The sequence below is a fragment of the Ovis aries genome, chromosome 19 (genome assembly GCF_016772045.2).
Source record: "Ovis aries strain OAR_USU_Benz2616 breed Rambouillet chromosome 19, ARS-UI_Ramb_v3.0, whole genome shotgun sequence".
Taxonomy (NCBI): Eukaryota; Metazoa; Chordata; class Mammalia; order Artiodactyla; family Bovidae; genus Ovis; species Ovis aries.
The window spans coordinates 23,379,845-23,402,500 of NC_056072.1; the positions used below are offsets into that span (position 1 = coordinate 23,379,845).

The 22,656-nt window shown below is 39.9% G+C and overlaps 1 protein-coding gene across 32 annotated transcripts in view; it reads right to left on the reverse strand.

The window, feature by feature from the left end:
• The window catches only part of LOC114108678 (contactin-4), a 1,043,928-nt gene that overhangs the window by 165,888 nt on the left and 855,384 nt on the right, over positions 1-22,656 (reverse strand). For all 32 annotated transcript variants that reach the window (XM_060402845.1, XM_060402823.1, XM_060402848.1 and 29 more), the window contains 3 exons: positions 21,180-21,316; positions 18,526-18,655; positions 142-292 (listed from right to left, as the gene is read on the reverse strand). In XM_060402845.1, the coding sequence (XP_060258828.1) occupies positions 142-292; positions 18,526-18,655; positions 21,180-21,316 (418 nt within the window). The remainder of the gene's footprint in view (positions 1-141; positions 293-18,525; positions 18,656-21,179; positions 21,317-22,656) is intronic.

Below are 22,656 nucleotides of genomic sequence, written 5' to 3' on the forward strand. Positions count from 1 at the left end.
TTCCCAAAGCTTCAGCTCTTTGATTAACATTTAGTTCATGAAGAGCAGATCATAAATTCTTTCCTCTAGGACTATTAATTAACAACAGACCTATAAATCATTATGGGTTAACCACATACTTAAAATATTTCAAGATAATACCTCTCATTTTCTTTTAATACGTCCCTTCCTTTCTTCCAGGTGTAGACCGGTTTCGGAGAAGCCTTTGGCTTACACTCAATGACAACTTCACCTCCCACTTTGACAAGAGTTACCCTTTTTAAGAGGGTTCTTGAAAAATCTGGACCTACAGCTGGAAGAGAATACAGAAAATGAAATCATTATTATAGAAGAAAAAATCCACTAGATCATTCTTTAAAGTTTTTCTTTCTGTAATGCACTTATTACATCAAAGGGAGGAAGTTGCATTTTTTTTTCTGAAGTACAGGAGTAACACTGGAAGTTTTGAAGGATTTATGAAAAGTTGAGCTATAGTTTGTATACAGTAAAATGTACCCATTGAAAGTGTACAGCTTGATGAATTTGGTAAACTCCAACATGAAGATCTTCCGCTATTCCAAAAGTAAACATAGTGAGGGATTCTTTATGAAAACTACTCTATGTTCAGATGAAGAAAATTTTTTAAGTTTTACAGAAGCAAAAGGGAAAGATGAAACAAAAGCCAATAAGGCACTTTTCTGATTGTGTAGGTGAAAGCACCCCTTCCTTGACAGTTACTGCCTTTGTTCTCTCTGATAGCACTCTGAGCAGGTCTCCGTAAGAGGATGTCCTGAAATGTCTACAGCTTCACCCTCTGTGAGCTCCTCCTTAAAAATAATGACTTAGATCAGCTTTCCACTATCACTACCTAATGCAGTGCCTGGTTCTTACAAGACAAATTGTGACTTGCTCTTAGAAAACTCGATTCCGTGCTAGCTACCAATATTCTAAAAAAATCATTCATGTTGACATCAAATATGTAGTTAGATGGAAATAACATTAAATAATTTCCTTCTTAAAACAAAAGATATTCCTCTATATCCTTAAAGAAATATAAAAGAAACCTTTCTGAAAATTTCCCATTTCCTTCTGCATTAATTGCACTAATGTTTTAGGGTCTGTTGTGAGCTCTTATCATAGTAAAAATCCCTGACTCACTGTAGCTTGACTTGCTGGAATTTATAATTTCATACCATGTTGAATGTGAAATTTAAATACAAACACTAGCCACATATTACTTAGAAGAGTACAGGGAATGAGTATATATGTATGTGGGTGGGGAGGATGGGGATCAACGTTTTTAAGTGTACACAAACCATATGTTAGTGATTAAAAAATAAAAGGTTTCAGCAGTAGCAAATTAAACCTTCATTAAGTGCTTCTGTTATGAAAATATTTTCAGTGTACAGAAAGAAAGAAAGATGGGAAGGTTACTTTTTAATGGGGTGTTGTAATGTACACACGAGGCTGGCTTTACTCAGTGAAGGTTAAATTATATAAATGAATCTAGTAGGCAACTGATTCTGCAATCCGTGTGCCTTGGATTCATGAGGGAAGTCTATAATTCAAAGAGTAATTCCATAATGATAAATGCAACTAATAAAGAGATTGCAAGTACAAATGCTTGTGCTTATAATGAGATAAATGCATTCCCTGTATGATCTGCAAAATTATAAAATGAAAATTATAGGGTTCTGAGAAATATAAGGTCAGGACAGACCTAGTCAATATTTACGTAACAGGAATACTAACAAAAACAATAATCATTCTAGTAAATATGTCAGCATGATTAAAAAGACAGCTTAAATTCTTAATAGATAAATACTATAAAACCCAAACAACAAACAGACAAAACAAAACAGGACTTCAGTGTGTGTGTGTGTGTATATATGAAGACAGCTTGGTGAAACAAGGAAGGCAGGAAAGCGAAGAGCTGAGAATGGTAAACTATGAAACAAGTACAAGGTGCAGAAAAGCTCAGGAGAGCCACACTCTTAAACACAGTCATGTTGAAACATGGCCAAAACTGAGTCAAGAGGAAGAATATGGGCTAAATGAGACACAGTCAGTATGCTATCTGCCTTGACTAGCCTTGTGTTGACCTGAGTTAGTGGGCTTTTTTCTTGGTTGCTGGAACCAGTGAAATGCATGGGCAAAGCAAGCATCTGTTATATTGATCTCACTTCTCCATTCACCACTCCCACACACGCTAATTTTCAACACACAAAGGTTCTCATATCAGAATAGACTCACTCTCATCTTATGGAAACACCTGAACTGACACAGTAATGTGGAAAAAAAAAATAAGTCTCTAGAAGCTTTTTTTTTAAGGGTATTGTGTGAAATAGAGTTACAAATCTGTTAACATATAAAAATTCCTTCTTAAAACTATATCTTTCTACACACATATATTTTTATCACTTTAGGCAGACATTTTTCATCTGTATAGGAGGAATTCTGCAACTGCATTTGAAATGAGTTTACATAAATCAAACCGTGCACCACACATGGGTATATTTGTCAAAAAACTATATATTGCTTTTACGGGCTTTGAAATAGCATGATATCGGCCACACAGAAGGCAGAAAATGCACATTCCACTTTCAAAAGCATTTGTGCTGTACTATGTATGTGCCTATTATCTTTGGGATATCCAAGAGATAAGACTGCCTTTGAATGTCTTTCACTAACAAAAAAAAGGAAATATAAATTTATATCTGTTCCCCTTGTTTGTTCAACTTGCTTAAATGTACTTCTAGTTTTATCTAACTCTACAAATCTATCAGTTGCCGCTATAAGCTGCAGTGTTTTTGCAGGCAAAATTGTCAGACCTTCGTCTGTTTTTGAATACTTGACCCATCAATAGATTTCTTAATACTCCGCCATTTTGTGGCCATCTTTCACACCTGAGATGCCCTCAAGCTTGTGAGATGACACTTTCTGTGTCTGTCCCCTATATTTATTCTAATTCCCAACCTTCAGCTCAGGAGAGGCTTGAAGGCAAAGCAAAAGGAGGCTGTTTAATTTAATATTCACAGAGAATCAGATTTTTAAGAGTTATTGATAAGGTCCCATTAGGGCATTGTTAGAATCCAACCTTTGTTGGCACTGGAAAAAATTAGTGCACATTCAAGGTGAAACTTCAGTGGGTTCCTAATGGTTCAGAAAAGTTAAAACCAATTGTCAAATTACCCACTTGAGCCTGAGAGTAGTGCCAATTCTGGGAGCTCCTCATTTGCTAAATCTAATGCACTTTGAGGACATTTCTTACAGGAACTACTAGGGGGCACTGCATTCCCAGTGTTGGAATAAGTCACACTACAGGACCTCGTCCCTGTGGACAATGCGACTTTTTATTATTTATCAATGATCTTTAACATATTAATATTACATTACCTAGGAGAAGCATCCAGCTGAGAGAAACCTTCTATGCAATTCTCCACTGTTTGCTTTCACTTAATTAAATGACTCTTGGTCACATGTCAAGGGTATTTTAAGTGGCCAACAGAACCCTTGAAAACTGAAGCTGTGCCCTAGGATCATTTCTCAAGGGAGTTGGTGAGAATGATAACTGTTTAACGGAGTGTGCAGTAGCAGTCCCACCTGGCAAATAGATGGGTGTGATGTTTTACTCTGTTATTAAAGGAAAAGATAATTACGTGTGCCTGGTCTATAAATCTGCAGAAACACCACTGGGATCACTGCCAGTTGACAGGGACTATTAAGGCTGACCCTTTCAGAAGTTCAGAATTTCATATTATTTTAACCTTTTTCTATTGTCTTTAACTATTACCTCATCAGCCCATAGAAAATAAAGCTCGAGCAAATGCATTCATTCAAGTATGGCCACCCCTGAGGAGATAAGGCTGGTATCAGATATAAAAACCCTAAACTTCACCTGCCTTGCTGGGTAGGTCGCTAGAAGACTGGCTATAGTGGAGATAGTCTTCTTTCTAGGTCCATCATTTCAGAATGGCTGATGCAAAATCAGTCTCTCTGATTGGGGATGACATTCAAAAGGAGACACTCAACAATCTCTGAAATCAGAATTTTCTGTTGTAGGATTACCATGATGTGCTCCTTCTAAGACTCTAATAGTCACCCCTGCTGGCTTTGGTCTAATTTGCTGAATGCCCTGTTCCCCCCAGGTTCCTCCTATCGTGGTTGCTCTTGTTTATGGGCTTCTGCTCTTTGGAGAAAGTTATTATCAAACCAAACTAATAATATTTACAGTCACAAGGTTTAAGATTAAATAAAATACCTGTATTGTACACAAAATGCCTCAATATTTTTCCTGAGTAAATTCTTTCTACCTATTCCTCTCCTCTGCTATTTCCACTATTTCCACTTTTTGTGTGTGTGTTAGTTGCTCAGTTGTGCCCAACTCCCTGTGACCCATGGACCAGGCTCCTCTGTCCATGGGGTTCTCCAGGCAACAATACTGGAGTGGGTTGTCATACACTTCTCCAGGGGATCTTCCCGACCGAGGGATCAAACCTGGGTCTCCCACATTGCAGGCAGATTCAAAGGAGCTACCTGGACATTTTAGAGAATTTTAAGCTGAAAAGAAACACAGTTTTGTTTGAAAACAAAATATCCTTTTTATTTTGAAATAATTACAGATTCACAAGAAGTTGCAAAGATAATTCAGGAAGGTCCAGCGTATCCTTCATTCAGTTTCCTCAATGGTTACATCGTTTGTTTGTTTTTTTTTAAGTAATTGGAGGATAATTGCTTTACAATGTTGTGCTGGTTTCTGCCATACAACGTGAATCAGCCGTAAGTATACGTACGTCCACTCCTTTTTGAACCTCCCCCCAATCCCATCCCATCTCTCTAGGTCATCACAGAGCACTGAGCTGAGATCCCTGTGCTATACAGCAACTTCCCAGTAGCTCTGTATTTTACATGGGGTAATGTGTATGTTTCACTGCTACTCTCTCAGTCTGTCCCACTCCTTCCCCCACTGTGTCCACAATGTTCTCTATGTCTATGACTCTATTCTTGCCCAGCAAATAGGTTAATCAGTACCATTTTTCTAGATTCCATATGTATGCATTAATGTACAATATTTGTGACCCCAGTACAACATTGAAAGGAACCTAGTCATGGATAAGGTGTGCAGAGTTCTGTCTTATTTTGTCAAGTACTTTGACTTGTAACTACCACTGAAATAAAGATACAGAACTCTTCCATCACTACAAAGAGCTCTCTCATGCTACTATTTTAGAGGTGCATTCAACCCCCTTCTGTATTCCCTATGCCTAGAATCCACCAATCTGTATTCCAACTCTACAATTTTGTCATTTTGAGAATATAAAAAAATCATACATTTTGTATCTATAAAATCATACTTTATGATTTTTTTCAGAGATTTCTTTTTTTCAGTTGGCATAACGCTCTTAAGAGCCACCCAGGTTGCTGAATATATGAACAGTGATTCCTTTCTATTGCTGAGTAGTTATATCTCAACCATGTGGGTGTGCAAGACAAATTCATCTCTACTGTTGACATTTCAGGCACTATGATAACTGATGAATACTTTTTAAGCACAGAAACCATTTCAAGATCTTTCAACAGTATCACTGCCAACAAGTAGGATTAGCCTTTTTTTCTTTTTTTTAGTGTGGGGGATTGACATGTACACACTGCTGTATTAACAATGGACAATATACAAGGACTTACAGTATAGTACAGAAACTCTCTTTAATGTTACATAATAACCTAAATACGAAAAGAATTTGAAAAAGAATAGATTCATGTATAACTGAACCACTTTGCTGTACACTTAAAACTAACACAATATTGTTAATCACCTATACTCCAATATAAAATTTTAAAAGCCCTTTTTCCTTTTTCTGAAGGTTTGGAAGCCAAGCTCTTATTCGGTAAACAAGGGTAGACGCTTTCTTATTCAAGGAAAAATATTTTAAAGCCATTTTAGAACATCATTTCTTACACAACAACTAACATATTGATTGAAAATCATTCTTATATGTTTTAAAAGCTTCAACTGCTAAACCCTTGTTAACCTTCCTTGAGCAGCTCTATCTGTATGAAGATAATAAGACGCAAGCATTTTAAAATATCTGTAACTGTAAGCACTTTGAACTTCGTACATTAGTCCAAGTTAGAGATATTTCATTTTATTTGGCATAATGTCTTGAACACTCATACAAATTTGTGAAAGTAGTGTGTGGTGGTACAATGTTATATTTGATTGAGTAACTTTGTTATGAGATCAAAATAGTTGTTTAATTGACAGAAGAGAGTCATTAAACTGTGAGAATTCTGGAATTCCAGTGGTTACAAAATGGTAGCACCCACTAGTAGTAATTATTAGGTCATCAGTTCTTGGAAGGCAAAGACTATGAATCAGGGATCTTGGACCTAGCACAGTCCTTGCACAAAGTAGATGTTCAATTGATATATGCTGAATTAATGTATATTGTAGGAGAGAACTCAGGAATTCAGTTCAAGACAGGAAATGCCCTTCTCATGATGCTTCACCTGGATATCAATGACTTCTTGAACTTCATGGCCTGTGTACAGGATACTCCGTCCTCTGTGGAGTTGGACCTCAGTCAAATGAAGCAGGATTATCCAAGAAACAATTCAGGCTATCTGTACACTTGTCCCTTAAAATCCAATATCCATGGAGAGACTGGTTCCGGGTACCAAAATCCATGGATGCTTAAGTCCCTCATTTAAATAGCAGGCTACAATGAGTACAGCCAGCCCTCCATAACTGGCATGTGTAGAGTGCTGGCCGTACTCTTTCACCGTGTGAACTGGTGTGATGGTAGATGGTTAACAACTGACAAAACAAAACACCAAAGAACTTGAGTTTTGAGCTTTCCAATTCCTAATTTTCTAAGTGTAGGGTTGAACCAGAAGCAGCATCACCTGGCAACTTGTTTGAAGTGCAAACCCTCAGGCCCCACTCAAGAACTACTATGTCAGAAATTCTAGAGGTAGGGCTCAGCTTTGTGTGTTTTAATGAGTCTTCCAAACAATTCTGATGCATGGTAGAGTCTGAGAATCAGTACCATAGAAAAACCTAATTACCTTCTGATCTGATCAATTAGAGCAACAGAACTTCTACCCATTGGAATCATTCCTGAGTGACTAAGGAATAAAGAGTCCTGGAGTCTCTACCAAGGACTAGTTGGTAGGGAGGATGGTATCAGGTCAGTTCAGTTCAGTCACACAGTTGTGTCTGACTCTTTAAGACCCCATGGACTGCAGCACACCAGGCTTCCCTGTCCTTCACCAACTCCTGGAGTTTGCTCAAACATGTCCATCGAGTCAGTGATGTCATCCAGCCATCTCATCCTCTGTTGTCCCTTCTCCTCCTGCCTTCAATCTTTCTCAGCAACAGGGTCTTCTCCATTGAGTCACTTCTTCACATCATGTGGCCAAAGAATTGAAACTTCAGCATTAGTCCTTCCAATGAATATGCAGGACTGATTTCCTTTAGGATTGACTGCTTGGATCTCCTTGACTCAAGAGTCTTCTCCAACACCACAGATCAAAAGCACCAATTCTTTGGTGCTCAGCTTTCTTTATAGTCCAGCTCTCACATCCATACATGACTACTGGAAAACCCATAGACTTCACTAGACAGAACTTTGTTGGAAAAGTTATCACTCTGCTTTTTAATATGCTGTCTAGGATGGTCATAGCTTTTCTTCCAAGGAGCAAGTGTCTTTTAATTTTATGGCTGCAGTCACTATCTGCAGTGATTTTGGAGCCCAAGAAAATAAATTCTGTCACTGTTTCCATTGTTTCCCCACCGATGTGCCATGAAGTGATGGGACTGGATGCCATTATCTTCGTTTTTTGAATGTTGAATTTTAAGCCAGCTTTCTCACTCTCCTCTTTCACTGTCATCAAGAGACTCTAGTTCTTCGCCTTCTGCCATAAGGGGATGGTGTCATCTCTGTATTTGAGGTTATTGATATTTCTTTCAGCAATCTTGATTCCAGTTTGTGCTTCATCCAGCCCAGCATTTCACATGATGTACTCTGTATCTAAGCTAAATAAGCTGGGTGACAATACACAGCCTTGACATACTGCTTCCCCAATTTGGAACCAGTCTGTTGTTCCATGTCTGGTTCTAACTGTTACTTCTTAACCTGCATACAGATTTCTCAGGAGGCAGGTCAGGTAGTCTGGTATTTCCATCTCTTAAGGAATTTTACACAGTTTGCTGTGATCCACAAAGTCAAAGGCTTTGGCATAGTCAATAAAGCAGAAATAGATGTTGTTCTGGAACTATCTTGCTTTATCTGTGATCCAGTGGATGTTGGCAATTTGATCTCTGGTTCCTCTGTTCTTTCTAAATCCAGCTTGAACATCTGGAAGTTCTCGGTTCACGTACTGTTGAAGTCTCCCTTGGAGAATCTTAAGCATTACTTTGCTAGCGTGTGAGATGAGTGCAGTTGTGCGGTAGTTTGAGCATTCTTTGGCATTGCCTTTCTTTGGGATTGGAATGAAAACTGACCTTTTTCACTCCTGTGGCCACTGCTGAGTTTTCCAAATTTGTTGGCATATTGAGTGTAGCACTTTTACAGTATCATCATTTAGCATTTGAAATAGCTCAACTGGAATTCCATCACCTCCATTAGCTTTGTTCCTGAGGCCCACTTGACTTCACATTCTAGGATGTCTCGCTCTAGGTGAATGATCAGGGTTATCTGTGTCATGAAGATCTTTTTTGTACAATTCTTCTATGTATTCTTGCCACCTCTTCTTAATATCTTCTGCTTCTGTTAGGTCCAGACCACTTTTTTCCTTTATTGTGCTGATCTTTGCATGAGCACAATATCATAATTTTCGCTGGGTATCTCTAATTTTCTTGATGAGATCTCTAGTCTTTCCCATTCTATTATTTTCCTCTATTTCTTTGCACTGATCACTGAGGAAGGCTTTCCTAGCTCTCCTTGCTATTCTTTGGAACTCTGCATTCAGATGGGTATATCCTTCCTTTTCTTCTTTGCCTTTAGCTTCTCTTCTTTTCTCTTCTTCTTCTCAGACAACCATTTTGCCTCTTGGCTTTCCTTTTTCTTGGGGATGGTCTTGATCACCACCTCCTGTACAATGTCACAAACCTCTGTCCATAGTTCTTCAGGCATTCTATCAGCTCTTATTCCTTGAATCTATTTCTCATTTCCACAAGAGATTTTATTTAGGTCATACCTGAATGGTCTAGTGGTTTTCCCTACTTTCTTTAATTTAAGTCTGAATTTGGCAATAAGGAGCTCATGATCCAAGCCACAGTCAGCTCCTCGTCTTGTTTTTTTCTGAATGTATAGAGTTTCTCCATCTTTGGCTGCAGAGAATATAATCAATTGATTTTGGTATTACCCATCTGGTGATGTCCATTTAGAGAATTGTCTCTTGTGTTTTGGTAGAGGGTGTTTGCTATGACCAGTGCATTCTCTTGGCAAATCTCTGTTAGCCTTTGCTCTGCTTCATTTTGTACTCCAAGCCCAAACTTGCCTGTTACTCCAGGTACCTCTTGACTTTCTACTTTTGCATTCCAGTCCCCTATGATGAAAAGGACATCCTTCTTTGGTGGTAGTTCTAGAAGGTCTTGTAGGTCTTCATAGAACTGTTCAATTTTAGCTTCTTCGGCATTAGTGGTTGGGGCATAGACTTGGATTACTGTGATACTGAATGGTTTGCCTTGGAAACGAATAGGGATCGTTGTGTTGTTTTTGAGACTGTATCCAAGCACTGCATTTCAGACTCTTTTGTTGTATAACTATAATGGCTACTCCATTCTTTGAAAGGATTATTGCCCACAGTAGTAGATATAGTGGTCATCTGAATTAAATTCACCCATTCCAGTCTATTTTAGTTCACTGATTCTTAAAATGTAGATGTTTACTCTTGCTGTCTCCTGTTTGACCACTTCCAGTTTACCTTGATTTATGGACCTAACATTCCAGGTTCCAATGCAATATTGCTTTTTACAGCATTGGACTGTACTTCCATCACCAGTCATGTCCACAACTGGGTGTTGTTTTCACTTTGGCTCCATCCCTTTATTCTTTCTGGAGTTATTTCTCCACTCTTCTCCAGTAGCACATTAGGCACCTACTGACCTGGGGAGTTCATCTTTCAGTGTCCTATCTTTTGCCTTTTCATACTGTTCATGGGGTTCTCAAGGCTACTGCAGTGGTTTGCCATTCCCTTCTCCAGTGGACCATGTTTTGCCAGAACTCTCCACTATGACCCGTCCATGTGGGTGGTCCTACACAGCATGGCTCATAGTTTCCTTGAATTAGACAAGGCTGGGATTCATGTGAGGGATGATTGTATGGTACTGGGCTATTAAAGAGCTCCCCTGGTGACTAACTGAAATAGGGTTTACTGGTAATTGTGCAGCTGTTTGTATTATAAGCTTTTGGTATGGATACTAGTTTAAAACAGAAAACAAACAAACAAAACAAACCCCATACTTCGTATTGCTACAGTCATTTCAGATTTGCAGGAAGTTTTCACATGTGATCTCTTTTAGTTTTGACAGTGACACCCTCATTTTATTGATTGGTGAAGGCTTAGTAACTTGCTAAAGATATCAAATTTGTGTTTGAGATCCACATGCATTGCTTTCCCTCTTCCTGATGAGTTAAGTAAAGCTCCTATCAGACAATATTTGGGTAAGAAAGGCATCCCTCCTCTCACTGGATGCTGTTCACACTCAGCACATTTGATTGTAATCTGGCTCAATGAGGCAATTGAGAAATCAGACTTAGTTGCAGATGAGCACTTGTGAAAATCCCTGTGAAATAACTCTGAGTTTAGCTTTAGTGTTTTTCTAATTTGTAGTCCAATCATTTGGACACATGGCAAATTAACCATATAACTGCTCAAGCGTGCACCTCACTTTAATCGACCATCAGTTCCTTAATGGCATCGGAGTATCCTGCCAGGGTCTGATGTCTTCCACCACAGAGGCCAGGAGAATGCCCACGGTCCTGAACCATCAGACAGGAACTCCTTGGACCAAGGCTACTTCTATCCCTTATACAGTCCTGCAAAGTCAGGTCATATTCAAGACCACTGGGAAGACACTCAGTTGCTCTTAAGGGCAGTGTATCCCATTTCAAAATCAAAGATACTCTAGTGTGTATAAAATAGACAGCTAGTAGGAATCTTATGTTTAGCACAGGGAGCTCAGGTTGATGCTCTGTGATAAACTAGAGAGGTGGGATGGGGGACGGATGGGAGGGGGATCCAAGAGCGAGAGGATATATGCATACATATGGCTGATTGACTTCGTTGTACAGCAGAGACTAACAGAACATTGTAAAGCAAGTATACTCCTATGAAAAAGAAAAAGTAATAATTATGATAATAATTTGATTCACTGTAGATCATTTGACAACAAAGGAAAGCAGAAAAAAAGGAAAAAATATCTCCCATATTCCTACCCAATAAAAAGACAGTCTAGTGACACTGGTGGTTATGATCCAGGCCAGCTGGACACAGCACCCAAACATCTTGCTCGAGCACAATCACTTCTCTTCTGTAGAGGATGCTGCTGGTACCTCACATGGATTCTTTTTTCCGGCCCCAGATGCTGTGAGAATTGGTTGCTTACCAACTCCAGCTGCCCGCTTCCCCGGGAAGTTGACTGGGAGGTTTTGCTCCATATACCCTGCCATTACTAGCACCACTTGAGGGGCAGATCAATGAATGACCGATGAAGAGATTTTAAAAAAGGTCAGCCTCCTTGCCTGAGGTGGGAATAGCTCTGAGATGCACTTATGCTCAGACATCACCCTCTAGAATGTGATATAGGCTAGACTTTACCTGAGACCATGTCCCTGCTCCCTGCCCTCCATCCCGCTCCCTAGCCTGCTCTCTCTTATATGTTTTGCTCAGAGGACACTCCCCCAGTGACTCACAGGTACCTAACCCCTGCCTCAGCTTTGGAGGTCTTAGGCATACTCTATCCTTGCTGTTCTTGTTGAATCACTTAGTTGTGTCGGACTCTTTTGTGACTCCATGGACTGTAGCCCACCAGGCTCCTCTGCCCATGGGATTTCCCAGGCAAGAATCTTGGGGTGGGTTGCCATTTCCTTCTCCAGGGATCTTCCCAGCCCAGGGATTGAACCCACATCTCTTGCAATGCAGGTGGATTCTTTACCACAGAGCCACCATATATATATATAGGATGACACTGGTATTCTGTATGGAGCAGCACAGAAAATTTCCAGTTTGGTTGTTCAATCAGCATCCCCTGGTACCAACATGATCATCTATCTGAGTGGACACAAACATCAGACATGAATAGAAATATTCCATTAGAAAAGTTATCTTAATAAAATACTTAATTTGGCTTTTTAAATTGTATTTCTTTTGTAGAAGATTCAAATCTCCCTAAGATTATAAGACTCGGTTCGCTGTTCCAATTCCAGCACACTTTTCTATGACCCAGGGAATTTTGTGGTTGCTCATGGGTGTACATCACACAAGTGAATCTCATCCATGACAGAAGCTAACATAGGAGAAAAAGTCTGGAAACAGTTGCCTTGAGGAGTAATAAACTATCAACTGTGATAGGTCAGTCACAAATAAGGATGTACTATTTCTATTTTAAAGTACTCATCACCAGGCTACTCTAATATACTGACCTCAAGCTAAAAGTCTACGGCATTTGCGCACCCAGTGAGTAAATCACCCAGCACCTAGGTTAATTATTTAGCAGTTTCAATCCATTAAATATAGATACATTACATATACATTAAATACCCAGACAGAATACATAAAACAAGACTAAGAGAAAAGCCTATTAAACATATGCTTCCTAACCATCTTTTATTCATGACCTTAAGGCTGTTTCCCAGCACGAAAGGGAATCTCCTCTCTAGCACTGGAGGATGCTGATAATGGATCAATAGCTGCAACCAGCATACTTCTTTTCTTCCTTATACTGAAGTATCTTGTTTTCACTTTGTTTCTTGGTTCAATTCAACCTCCCTAAGATTCTAATACAGGTAATAACTAATCCGTTATTAAATCCATAAGAGTCAAACTATTACCACCCAGCAAGAAACAAAGTGACTTGTGAAACACGATTGTATTAAAGCTTACTCAACCAATATTCACATATGTGTATTTTTAAATAATCAAATGTCTTCTCCTTCATTCATTTAATAAGAACTCTAGGGATTTACTCATTCAATACTTAACTGCCTTTTAATTCACTTGGAATATACTAGTGTGATTTTTCTGGGGCAGGAAAAATGGGACATTAAATAAAGAACTTCTAAGCTTGTTCAATATCTTCCAAAATTGGCCCTTAATTAATTTTTTCATATTCCTCTTTCAAGTTTAAAGTTTGCCAATACACTTTATATATTTGAATTACAATTTCTGAGAAACATTTAGGATTTTCTATGGGCAAGAAACTATTTAGATGTTTTATAACTTTTGTTCAGGCCTTTTCACTCTGCACTGTTGCTGGTTCCTTTTTTCCTTTTGCCTGTATAAATAGAAATTATTTTTCAAGGTTCACCTGACTAGCTCAGTCCACTGGTCAAACTCTCTTTCCTGAATTTCTGGAAGACTTTCTATTTGCATCACTTGTCTGGAATTGAATAATTTACTGACATGTCTTACAGTTCTTACACTCAATAAAGCTGAGATCAGGGAGAGGGGTTAAATAACTTCTCAGGCATTTCATCTTTACTGATCTTGCTTGCTTATCTCAAGGGAATTAAAAAAAGGACTCAGACCAAGAATTCAAATGGAATTAGTTCTAACTGGAAATGACTTGAAATAAACCTCTGAATATAAGAGTTGAATCAGTGATTATTACCTCATAGGCCTCGAACCCTCGGTTGAGGGAAGAGAAAGGATCTGGTGAGGATCCTAGGATATGCATAGCAGGTAGATATATAGACACAAATATAAGTTGGCCTTCCCAGGTGGTGCTAGTGATAAAGAACCTGCCTGCCAATGCAAGAGACATAAGAGACACAGATTTGATCCCTGGGTCTGGAAGACCTCCTGGAGGAAGGCATGGCAACCCATTCCAGTATTCTTGTCTGGAGAATCCCATGGACAGGGGAACCTGGCAAGGTTCAGTCCACACGATCGCGAAGAGCTGGACACAACTGAAGTGACTTAGTGTGCACATGGATATAGATATGGATATCTAGAGAGGGATGTACACACACACACATCTCACTGTTGTCGTTCAGTTGCTCAGTTGTGTCCAACTCGTTGCAACCATGCTGTTATGCTCCTCTCTGGGTAAGTGCTCTAGAAAAAAATCAATTAATAGCCTTTCTCACTTCAGGCTCTGCTTTTGGGACTGTAGTCATCCTCTATCTTTACTCCATGATTACATCCTGTGATTTCCAGTCATTTGTTACCATCAAATTTTCTTATTTTAACAAAAGGACCTACAAAATCTTTTATAATTATAATGGCATCACCAGACTTTTAAACTGGACAGCTTTTGCCTGGAGGGTCTAAAGACAATGTGATTCATTCCTGAGGCCACACACCCTCCACTGTAGCTGTTTTCTAACCAGTTGACACTATGTTTAACAAAGAATACACTTCTTTCTGCAGAACATTCTACCGTGATCTACCTTTGTGAACTGCACTCCACAACAGTCAGCTCCAACTACCAACAATCAGAGCCCACTTGGCCAGGATGGGACCATTGTACTTGTCCTGGGAAGCTGGAATTATCGTTCTTAACATTTATAGTGGGGAAGGTATGTGTATGGGGGACATCCTTACAGTAGCCACACTGATGTTGACTCCAAGAGCACAGAATCCTCCACGCCCTCTTTTGAAAAAGACGGCAACTTCATGAATCCTCAAAAATTCTTATCTTTGACTGGGTGTTGGTTCAGGTAAAGAAGCTGGTGAGGACAACAATTACGGAAGCAGCTCCTTTCTCTTTTACCTTGCATGGGTGGACTAACATTCAACTCAGGAGCATCCACTTAATCCATGTCAGATCCACATGCCAGGCACCAAGAAGTGCTCTGCAGAAGGGCAAGTCAGGACTCTGAATCTGGGCAAATTATCAGGACTTACGGAATCAGCTCTCTCTGTGTGTTGCTTTTCTCTTATTTATAACCTTTCTATTATGCTCCAAGAAGAACTGCTACTTAGACATTAAAGATAAATTCTGAAGTCAAAGTAAAGATTTGTCTATAAGACAAATGCAAGTTGATGGTCTGGAGTTTTTATTTTTTATTTTTTAATGCCTAAAGCTTTCTTAATTCACTTAACCACTATTTTCAAAGATTTACTTCACTCATTAATTCATTTTTAAAAACAGGCTCTCAACTCCTTCATCACTTAGTGCAGTCATTCATTCTTACTTTCATTCAATATTTAATGAGTACATACTATGTGCTTCAATATTGCATTAAGTCCTGATAATTAAATGAGCGAAACCAAGTATGGTCATTGACATCACAGGCAAGTTAAAGTGCAGTGAGAGAAAAAGACAGAGAAATCACATTAGCAAATGTAAATGCAGCATGATATCAAGGACATTAAAAGGCAGGATGAAAATTGTAACAGCAGGAGCTGACCTGGGCATAGAGCCAGGCATGACTTCCTGAGGAAGCCAGTATGGAGCTGGGAGAGGCAGCCTCAGTCCAGTTCAGCTCAGTTCAGTCACTCAGCTGTCTGACTCTCTGTGACCCCATGGACTGCAGCACACCAGGCTACCCTGTCCATCACCAACTCCTGGAGCTTGCTCAAACTCATGTCCACCAAGTCAGTGATGCCATCCAACCATCTTATCCTCTGTCATTCCCTTCTCTGCCTGCCTCTAAACCTGTCCCAGCAGCAGGGTCTTTTCCAATGAGTCAGTTCATCCCATCAAGTGGCCAAAGTATTAGAGTTTCAGCTTTAGCATCAGTCCTTCCAATGAATATTCAGGACTGATTTCCTTTAGGATGGACTGTTTGGATCTCCTGCAATCCAGGGACTCTCAAAAGCCTTCTCCAGTTCAAAAGCATCAGTTCTTTGGCACTCAGCTTTCTCTATAGTCCAGCTCTCATATCCATATATGACTACTGGAAAAACCATAGTGATGGACAGGGAGGCCTGGCGTCCTGCAATTCATAGGGTCGCAAAGAGTCGGACACAACTGAGTGACTGAACTGAACTGAACTGAACTGACTAGATGGACCTTTGTTGGCAAAGTCATGTCTCTGCTTTCTAATATGCTGTCTAGGTTGGTCATAACTTTTCTTCCAAGGAGCAAGCATCTTTTAATTTCATGACTACAGTCACCATCTGCAGTGATTTTGGAGCCCCCCAAAATAAAGTCTGACACTGTTTCCACTGTTTCCCCATCTATTTTCCATGATGTGATGGGACTGAATGCCATGATCTTCGTTTTCTGAATGCTGAGTTTTAAGCCAACTTTTTCACTCTCTTCTTTCACTTTCATCAAGAGACTCTTTAGTTCTTCACTTTCTGCCATAAGGGGTTGGTATCATCTGCATATCTGAGGTTATTGATATTTCTCCCAGCAATCTTGATTCCAGCTTGTGCTTCTTCCAGACCAGCGTTTCTCATGATGTACTCTGCATATAAGTTAAATAAGCAGGGTGACAATATACAGCCTTGATGTACTCCTTTCCTGATTTGGAACCAGTCTGTTGTTCCATGTCTAGTTCTAACTGTTGCTTCCTGACCTGCATACAGATTTCTCAAGAGGCAGGTCAGGTGGTCTGGTATTCCCATCTTTTAAAGAATTTTCCACAGTTTGTTGTGATTCACACAGTCAAAAGCTTTGGCATAGTCAATAAAGCAGAAGTAGATGTTTTTCTGGAACTCTGTTGCTTTTTTGATGATCCAGCGGATGTTGGCAGTTTGATCTCTGGTTCCTCTGCCTTTTCTAAATCTGGCTGGAACATCTGGAGGTTAACAGTTCACATACTGTTGAATCCTGGTTTGGAGAATTTTAAGTATTATTTTACTAGCGTGTGAGATGAGTGCAATTGTACAGTAGTTTGAAAATTCTTTGGCATTGCCTTTCTTTGGGATTGGAATGAAACTTTTCCCAGCTTTGTGGCCACTGCTAAGTTTTCCAAATCTGCTGGCATATTGAGTGCAGCACTTTCACAGCATCATTTTTTTAGGATTTGAAATAGCTCAACTGGAATACTTTTACCTCCACTAGTTTTGCTCATAGTGATGCTTCCTATGGGCCACTTGACTTCACATTCTAGGATGTCTGGCTCTAGGTGAGTGATCACACTATTGTGGTTATCTGGGTCATGAAGATCTTGTTTTGTACAGTTCTGTGGATTCTTGCCACCTCTTCTTAATATCTTCTGCTTCTGTTAGGTCCATACCATTTCTGTCCTTTATTGTGCCCATCTTTGCATGAAACATTCCCTTGGTATCTCTAATTTTCTTGATGAGATCTTTAGTCTTTCCAGTTCTATTGTTTTCCTGTATTGCTTTGCACTGATTACTGAGGAAGGCTTTCTTATTTCTCCTTGATATTCTTTGGAACTCTGCATTCATATGGGTATATCTTTCCTTTTCTCCTTTGCCTTTAACTTCTCTTATTTTCTCAGCTACTTGGAAGGCCTCCTCAGACAACCATTTTGCCTCTTTGTATTTCTTTTTCTTGGGGATGGTCTTGATCACTGTCTCCTGTAGAATGTCACAGATCTCTGTTCATAGTTCTTCAGGTACTCTATCAGATTTAATCCCTTGAATCTATTTGTCACTTCCACTGTAAAGGATTTGGTTTAGGTCATACCTGAATGGCCTAGTGGTTTTACCTACGTTCTTCAATTTAATTCTGAATTTTACAATAAGGAGTTCATTATCTGAGCCACAGTCAGCTCCTGGTCTTGTTTTTGCTGACTCTATAGAGCTTCTCCATCTTTGTCCGCAAAGCATATAATCAATTCTGAGTTGGGAAGAAGTAAATGAAATGAAGAGGGGACAGAAAAGCATTTGAGGCAGAGGGAACAATGTGGACCAGTGAACTGTGGAGGAAGAGAAGGCGGTGAACAAGCAGCTCAGAAAGCTCAGTACTGCTGAACAGAAGGAAAGGGGCACATGTTGAAAGATGGAGCTGGAGGGGCATAGTGTATAGCGTATAGTCTGGAAAATTTATATGTGAAAGAACAAAACGCACTCAGCCTGACATGCAAACAAACCTGTCCACCTAAGGCAGCTCTTCCTCTCTCCAAGCTCAAGTTTATACCCAATCAGAGAGACAGCAACAGACACCAACACATTTCAGAAACTTTGCACAGTTTAGAAGAGGGGTTGATAGAGGAATAAAAATGAGTGCCAGGGGAACTGCATCACCCATTGCAAGCATCAGAAGAAGTTGATCTAGAAAGTAGTCTCCTCTTCCTGGTTGTAGAATGCATTCCTTCCTTGTTGAGAGATATCTTCAATCTAAAGATTTCATCAACCTTTTTTCCTGGATGGAATATTTATGCTTGGGAAAGTACATGTTAGTTTAGGGATTTCAAAAGCTTTTACTTTTTTGTTCTTTCCAGTATAAAGACTCACCTATCACACTAAGCTCTGCGCTGGAAAAGATAACTCCATGTTTATTCTCTGCCACACATTGATACATGCCAGCATCTGAGAGGTTCACTATTGTTATGTTGAGTGTTCCTTGCTCGATATGAATTCTATCCTGTGAAAGAAAAGAGGAACGCAAAACAATGACCTTCTACAACTGAGACCTTAAGGCATCTTTGCTACAAGTTATATATCAAAGGGGCTTAATGGGAGGAAAATTGCCATCATATAAACAATTTACATAACATGAGCTATTTTTCTGTCAACTAAACTTGTGGCGGGTCAGATGCTAAATGAAACAACCTGTACATCAGTTGGTAAATGGAATTTAAATTGTAGGACTCTCTTGAGTTATATTGATTTAATAGTGAAACCACTCAGATTAATATCCCCTCTAAACAGATGAACTTTAAATTTAAAATGATTTTTTTTCATTCCAAGGCTTTGTGCTAACTGGGGGTGAGGAGTGGGAAAGCAAGCAAATTTACTGTTTAGAGTAGCTAAAACACTCAAATTATGAGCAGGCAACACTTTGAGGGTTAAAAGGACTGTACTCTTCTTGGATGAAGCAGAAACACATATTTAATATTGTTGAAGTTTACTAAGAATAAAGAGTAAGTATTGATAATTTAGTGTTCTGTTACTTGACTGCTGCTGGTGGCAAGAACTAAGCTTAGGACCATCAACTGGTAGCCAATCTGAAGACAGCAAAGTGAGGTATCAAACAATAGACCATCTTCATTCATCAGCCTGAGGCTACATAACTTGAGGCATCAATTTTTATAAATACCCTAAAGGACCTCCTTTTCTCCAGGAGACCTGCCATTTAAAAAGTAAAATATTTTTTGTTTGCCCTAGGGTTGTGATTTAGCTGCCTGGTATCCATGATCCCTCACCTTAGATAGAGGAAGGAAAATGCCAGTTACCTGGGCACCTACACTCAAGTGATTTGAGGCTGGCTTTTAGAATTGAGAGAATCATGGGACTAACAGGAGCCCTTAAGTGACAGGAGGAGGTGTGGGTGGCACGGTGTGGACTAGGCTTGTTGTATCTGCCTGTTTCTGTGGCTGCAAGGGCTGATATCCTGGCCAGAGCTCAGACTGGTTGTTCTTGCCTGGGGGCTGATGGGGGAGGAAACCAGAGCACAAGAAACTGGCTGTCAAATTGGGGCCTGGGGAAAATGTCATATTTCAGCAAAAATTTGAATTCAGTGGGAAAATTAAACTGGACACAATCCTCATTTTAAGGTCCCTCCACCTCATTTATTTTTATAGGCATGATTCCTATCTCTTTCAGCCTTCTCAACAAGGTTATTCAGATTTCTTTGTTAGACTGCTTTACAGGTTGGTTACCTTTCTTAAATTTTTTTTTTTTTTTTTTTGCGTATGATTTGGAATATTGGCATGCAGGCATATTTTGAAAAGGAGTTATTTTTGTCTGTCTTTCCACCCATTTAGCAGATTGGGTGGCTACTTCCACCTCATCTCCTGGGCTGTGTGCTTATCTATTCAATCATGTCTGATTCTTTGTGACCCCATGGACTACAGTCCACCAGGCTCCTCTGTCCATGGGATTTTCCAGGCAAGAATACTGGAGTGGGTTGCCATGGCCTCCTCTAGGGGAATCTTCCCAACCCAGGGATTAAACCCAGGTCTCCTGCATTCCAGGCAGATTCTTTACCATCTGAGCTACCAGGGAAGCCCATGAATACCGCAGTGGGTAGACTATCCCTTCTTCAGGGGAATCTTCCTGATCCAGGAATTGAACTGGGGTCTTCTGCAATACAGGTGGATTCTTTACCAGCTGAGCTACCAGGGAAGCCCTTCCCTGGGCTGCTGGTCCAGAAATTACCAGACTCATGGCTTCTCTCAGGTCCTGGGATCTGCAAGAATACTGAGGCTACTGCAGTTCCTGCCCAGAGCCAGGAGAAGACGCAGCCTGGTACCTTCTACCTCTCTCGCATCACAGAGTCCTGTTAAGCCAGGCAACAGTTTTGCCACTTTTTCACCTAAGCATTAGCTACAGGGATACTGCAGCCTGGTCTCCAAAGAGGGTTTTTAGTATCTGGGCTTTCAGCTACTACTGCCTGCTTCAGGGCCTGCAGACTGGGGCCTCCCACTTTGCTCATCGCTCTTGGTTGTTCTCCTTCTGTTCCATTAAGAGATGTCAGTCTCGAGTTTGCACAAGCCACTGCTACATGTCTGAGGCACAGTGAGCATTTTGCTGGTCCGTGTACTGGACTGTGTTGTTCACTAGTCTTCCCAGACAGAAGACAATATAAAACCACACTGAAGGGGAGAACTGGAGAGCCTTACACCCTCACTTGTACATGCAAACTTGTATCTTAGCACAATTACATGATCCAGACCTTCAGCATAACTCTCCAGTTGTAAAGCCAGTGACGTTAATCTCTGGAGACCAAAGATCCAGTATGGATGTTTAACAAGGCTGAGTAATGCTGGAAAATTGGATTTATGTACAGTTTCTATCTATCAACCACATTCACTTGTTCCACTATTAATGGCATTTGGTTGCATATAATTTTGGAAACAACTGGTCATTTTTCTCTTTCCATAGCAACAAGACCACATGCCCCATTAAAGTCAATATTAAGACACACTTTTCATTCATTTGCTTACCCGAGTTAACAGTGGTTCGCCATTTTTCAGCCACCTGTATGTAGGCTTGGGCCTTCCATTGGCTTTACATTCCCAGAAGACGTTTTCTTCAATGGCCACGTGGATGTCATTTATTTTTTGACTCCAATTCGGTTGAGCTACAGCAGTTCATAAAGCAAAGACGTACATTCAGTGCACATTCAACTCATGTTTATCATATTCAATCAAGGGACAAAAAAGGGTTTAAGATAAAATTAACTTTCCAGAGGTTATGTCAATTACAAAGCTGGGTAGAAGTTCAGTGGGTATTTTTACAATAAAATACCCCATCTCATGTCCAACTCTGAATGTCCTGCTTTTGCAGCCTATGTGGCTGTTTTTTCCATCACTAAAGGCAAAATGAGCAAAACTATCATGAGCCATAGGGGTAAAATTAACTGCTCCTCCTCCCAAATATCTGTTCTTCATTTTTTCCTTTTAATAAAAGAAATCTCCCACTACCACTCTGTTACTTTAAGCTGGGCTCATGTTTTCCTAGCTGCACACTGTATTTCCCTTTATTTGTATCTAGAGGTAATTAAAGGATGAGGTTCATACCAATGATATGTGGTATGTGTGTGGAAGTGATGAGGGCAACCTCTAGGTTACTGACTTAAAGATACCAGCCCTGGATTCTCATTTTTCTTTCCCACTGATTAGAAAGTGACAAGTGAAATAGCCTGGGGCTCACAGATGAAGCTATGTAGGATGAAGATGCTGACCTTGAATGATCTTCTGGAATAAAGCAACTCCAGACCCATATGCCTATTTTTGGAGAGATATGTATGAAGGAAAGAAACTTCTTCTTTAAGCCATTATATTTCTATGTGTCTCTCACACACATCATATAAATAATTTTTGTGATTCCTTTCTCCTTCAAGACTGTCATCATTTTCCATTATTACCTTTTTTCATGTGGATAGAATATTTTCTATTAGCATATGGCCTCACAATTCCAAGTCTCTGAATGAGCCCTGGTTTTCACCAAAACCTTCTTAAGGAACTGGGTCCTGCCCTGCCTAACACAGGAATTCAAGACCACTCAATTCCCACACTTCCCAATGCAGTACTCCAGGAGTCCCCAACTCTCCAGGATCTAATGCCTGATAATTTGAGGGGGAGATGATATAATAATAGAAATAAAGTGCATGGTAAGTGTGATGCACTCAAAGCATCCTGAAACCATCCTCCCACCCCTGGACTGTGAAAAAATTGTCTTCCGTGAAACTTGTCCCTGTTGCCAAAGAGGCTGGGGACTGCTGTACCACTCCCTCCTACCACCAAAATTGTGCCTCATTTCTCATGCTTCAAATAAAGTCCGATTTTCTCTCCTTGTTCTTAAGGGAAATAAAGACAATGCTAACCCACATTCCCTAAAAAGTCTTCATAATATCAAGCCTTCCCTAAAGCACAATTCACGCTATTGGTAAACTATAATGGCACACGTAATTAGGCAGAA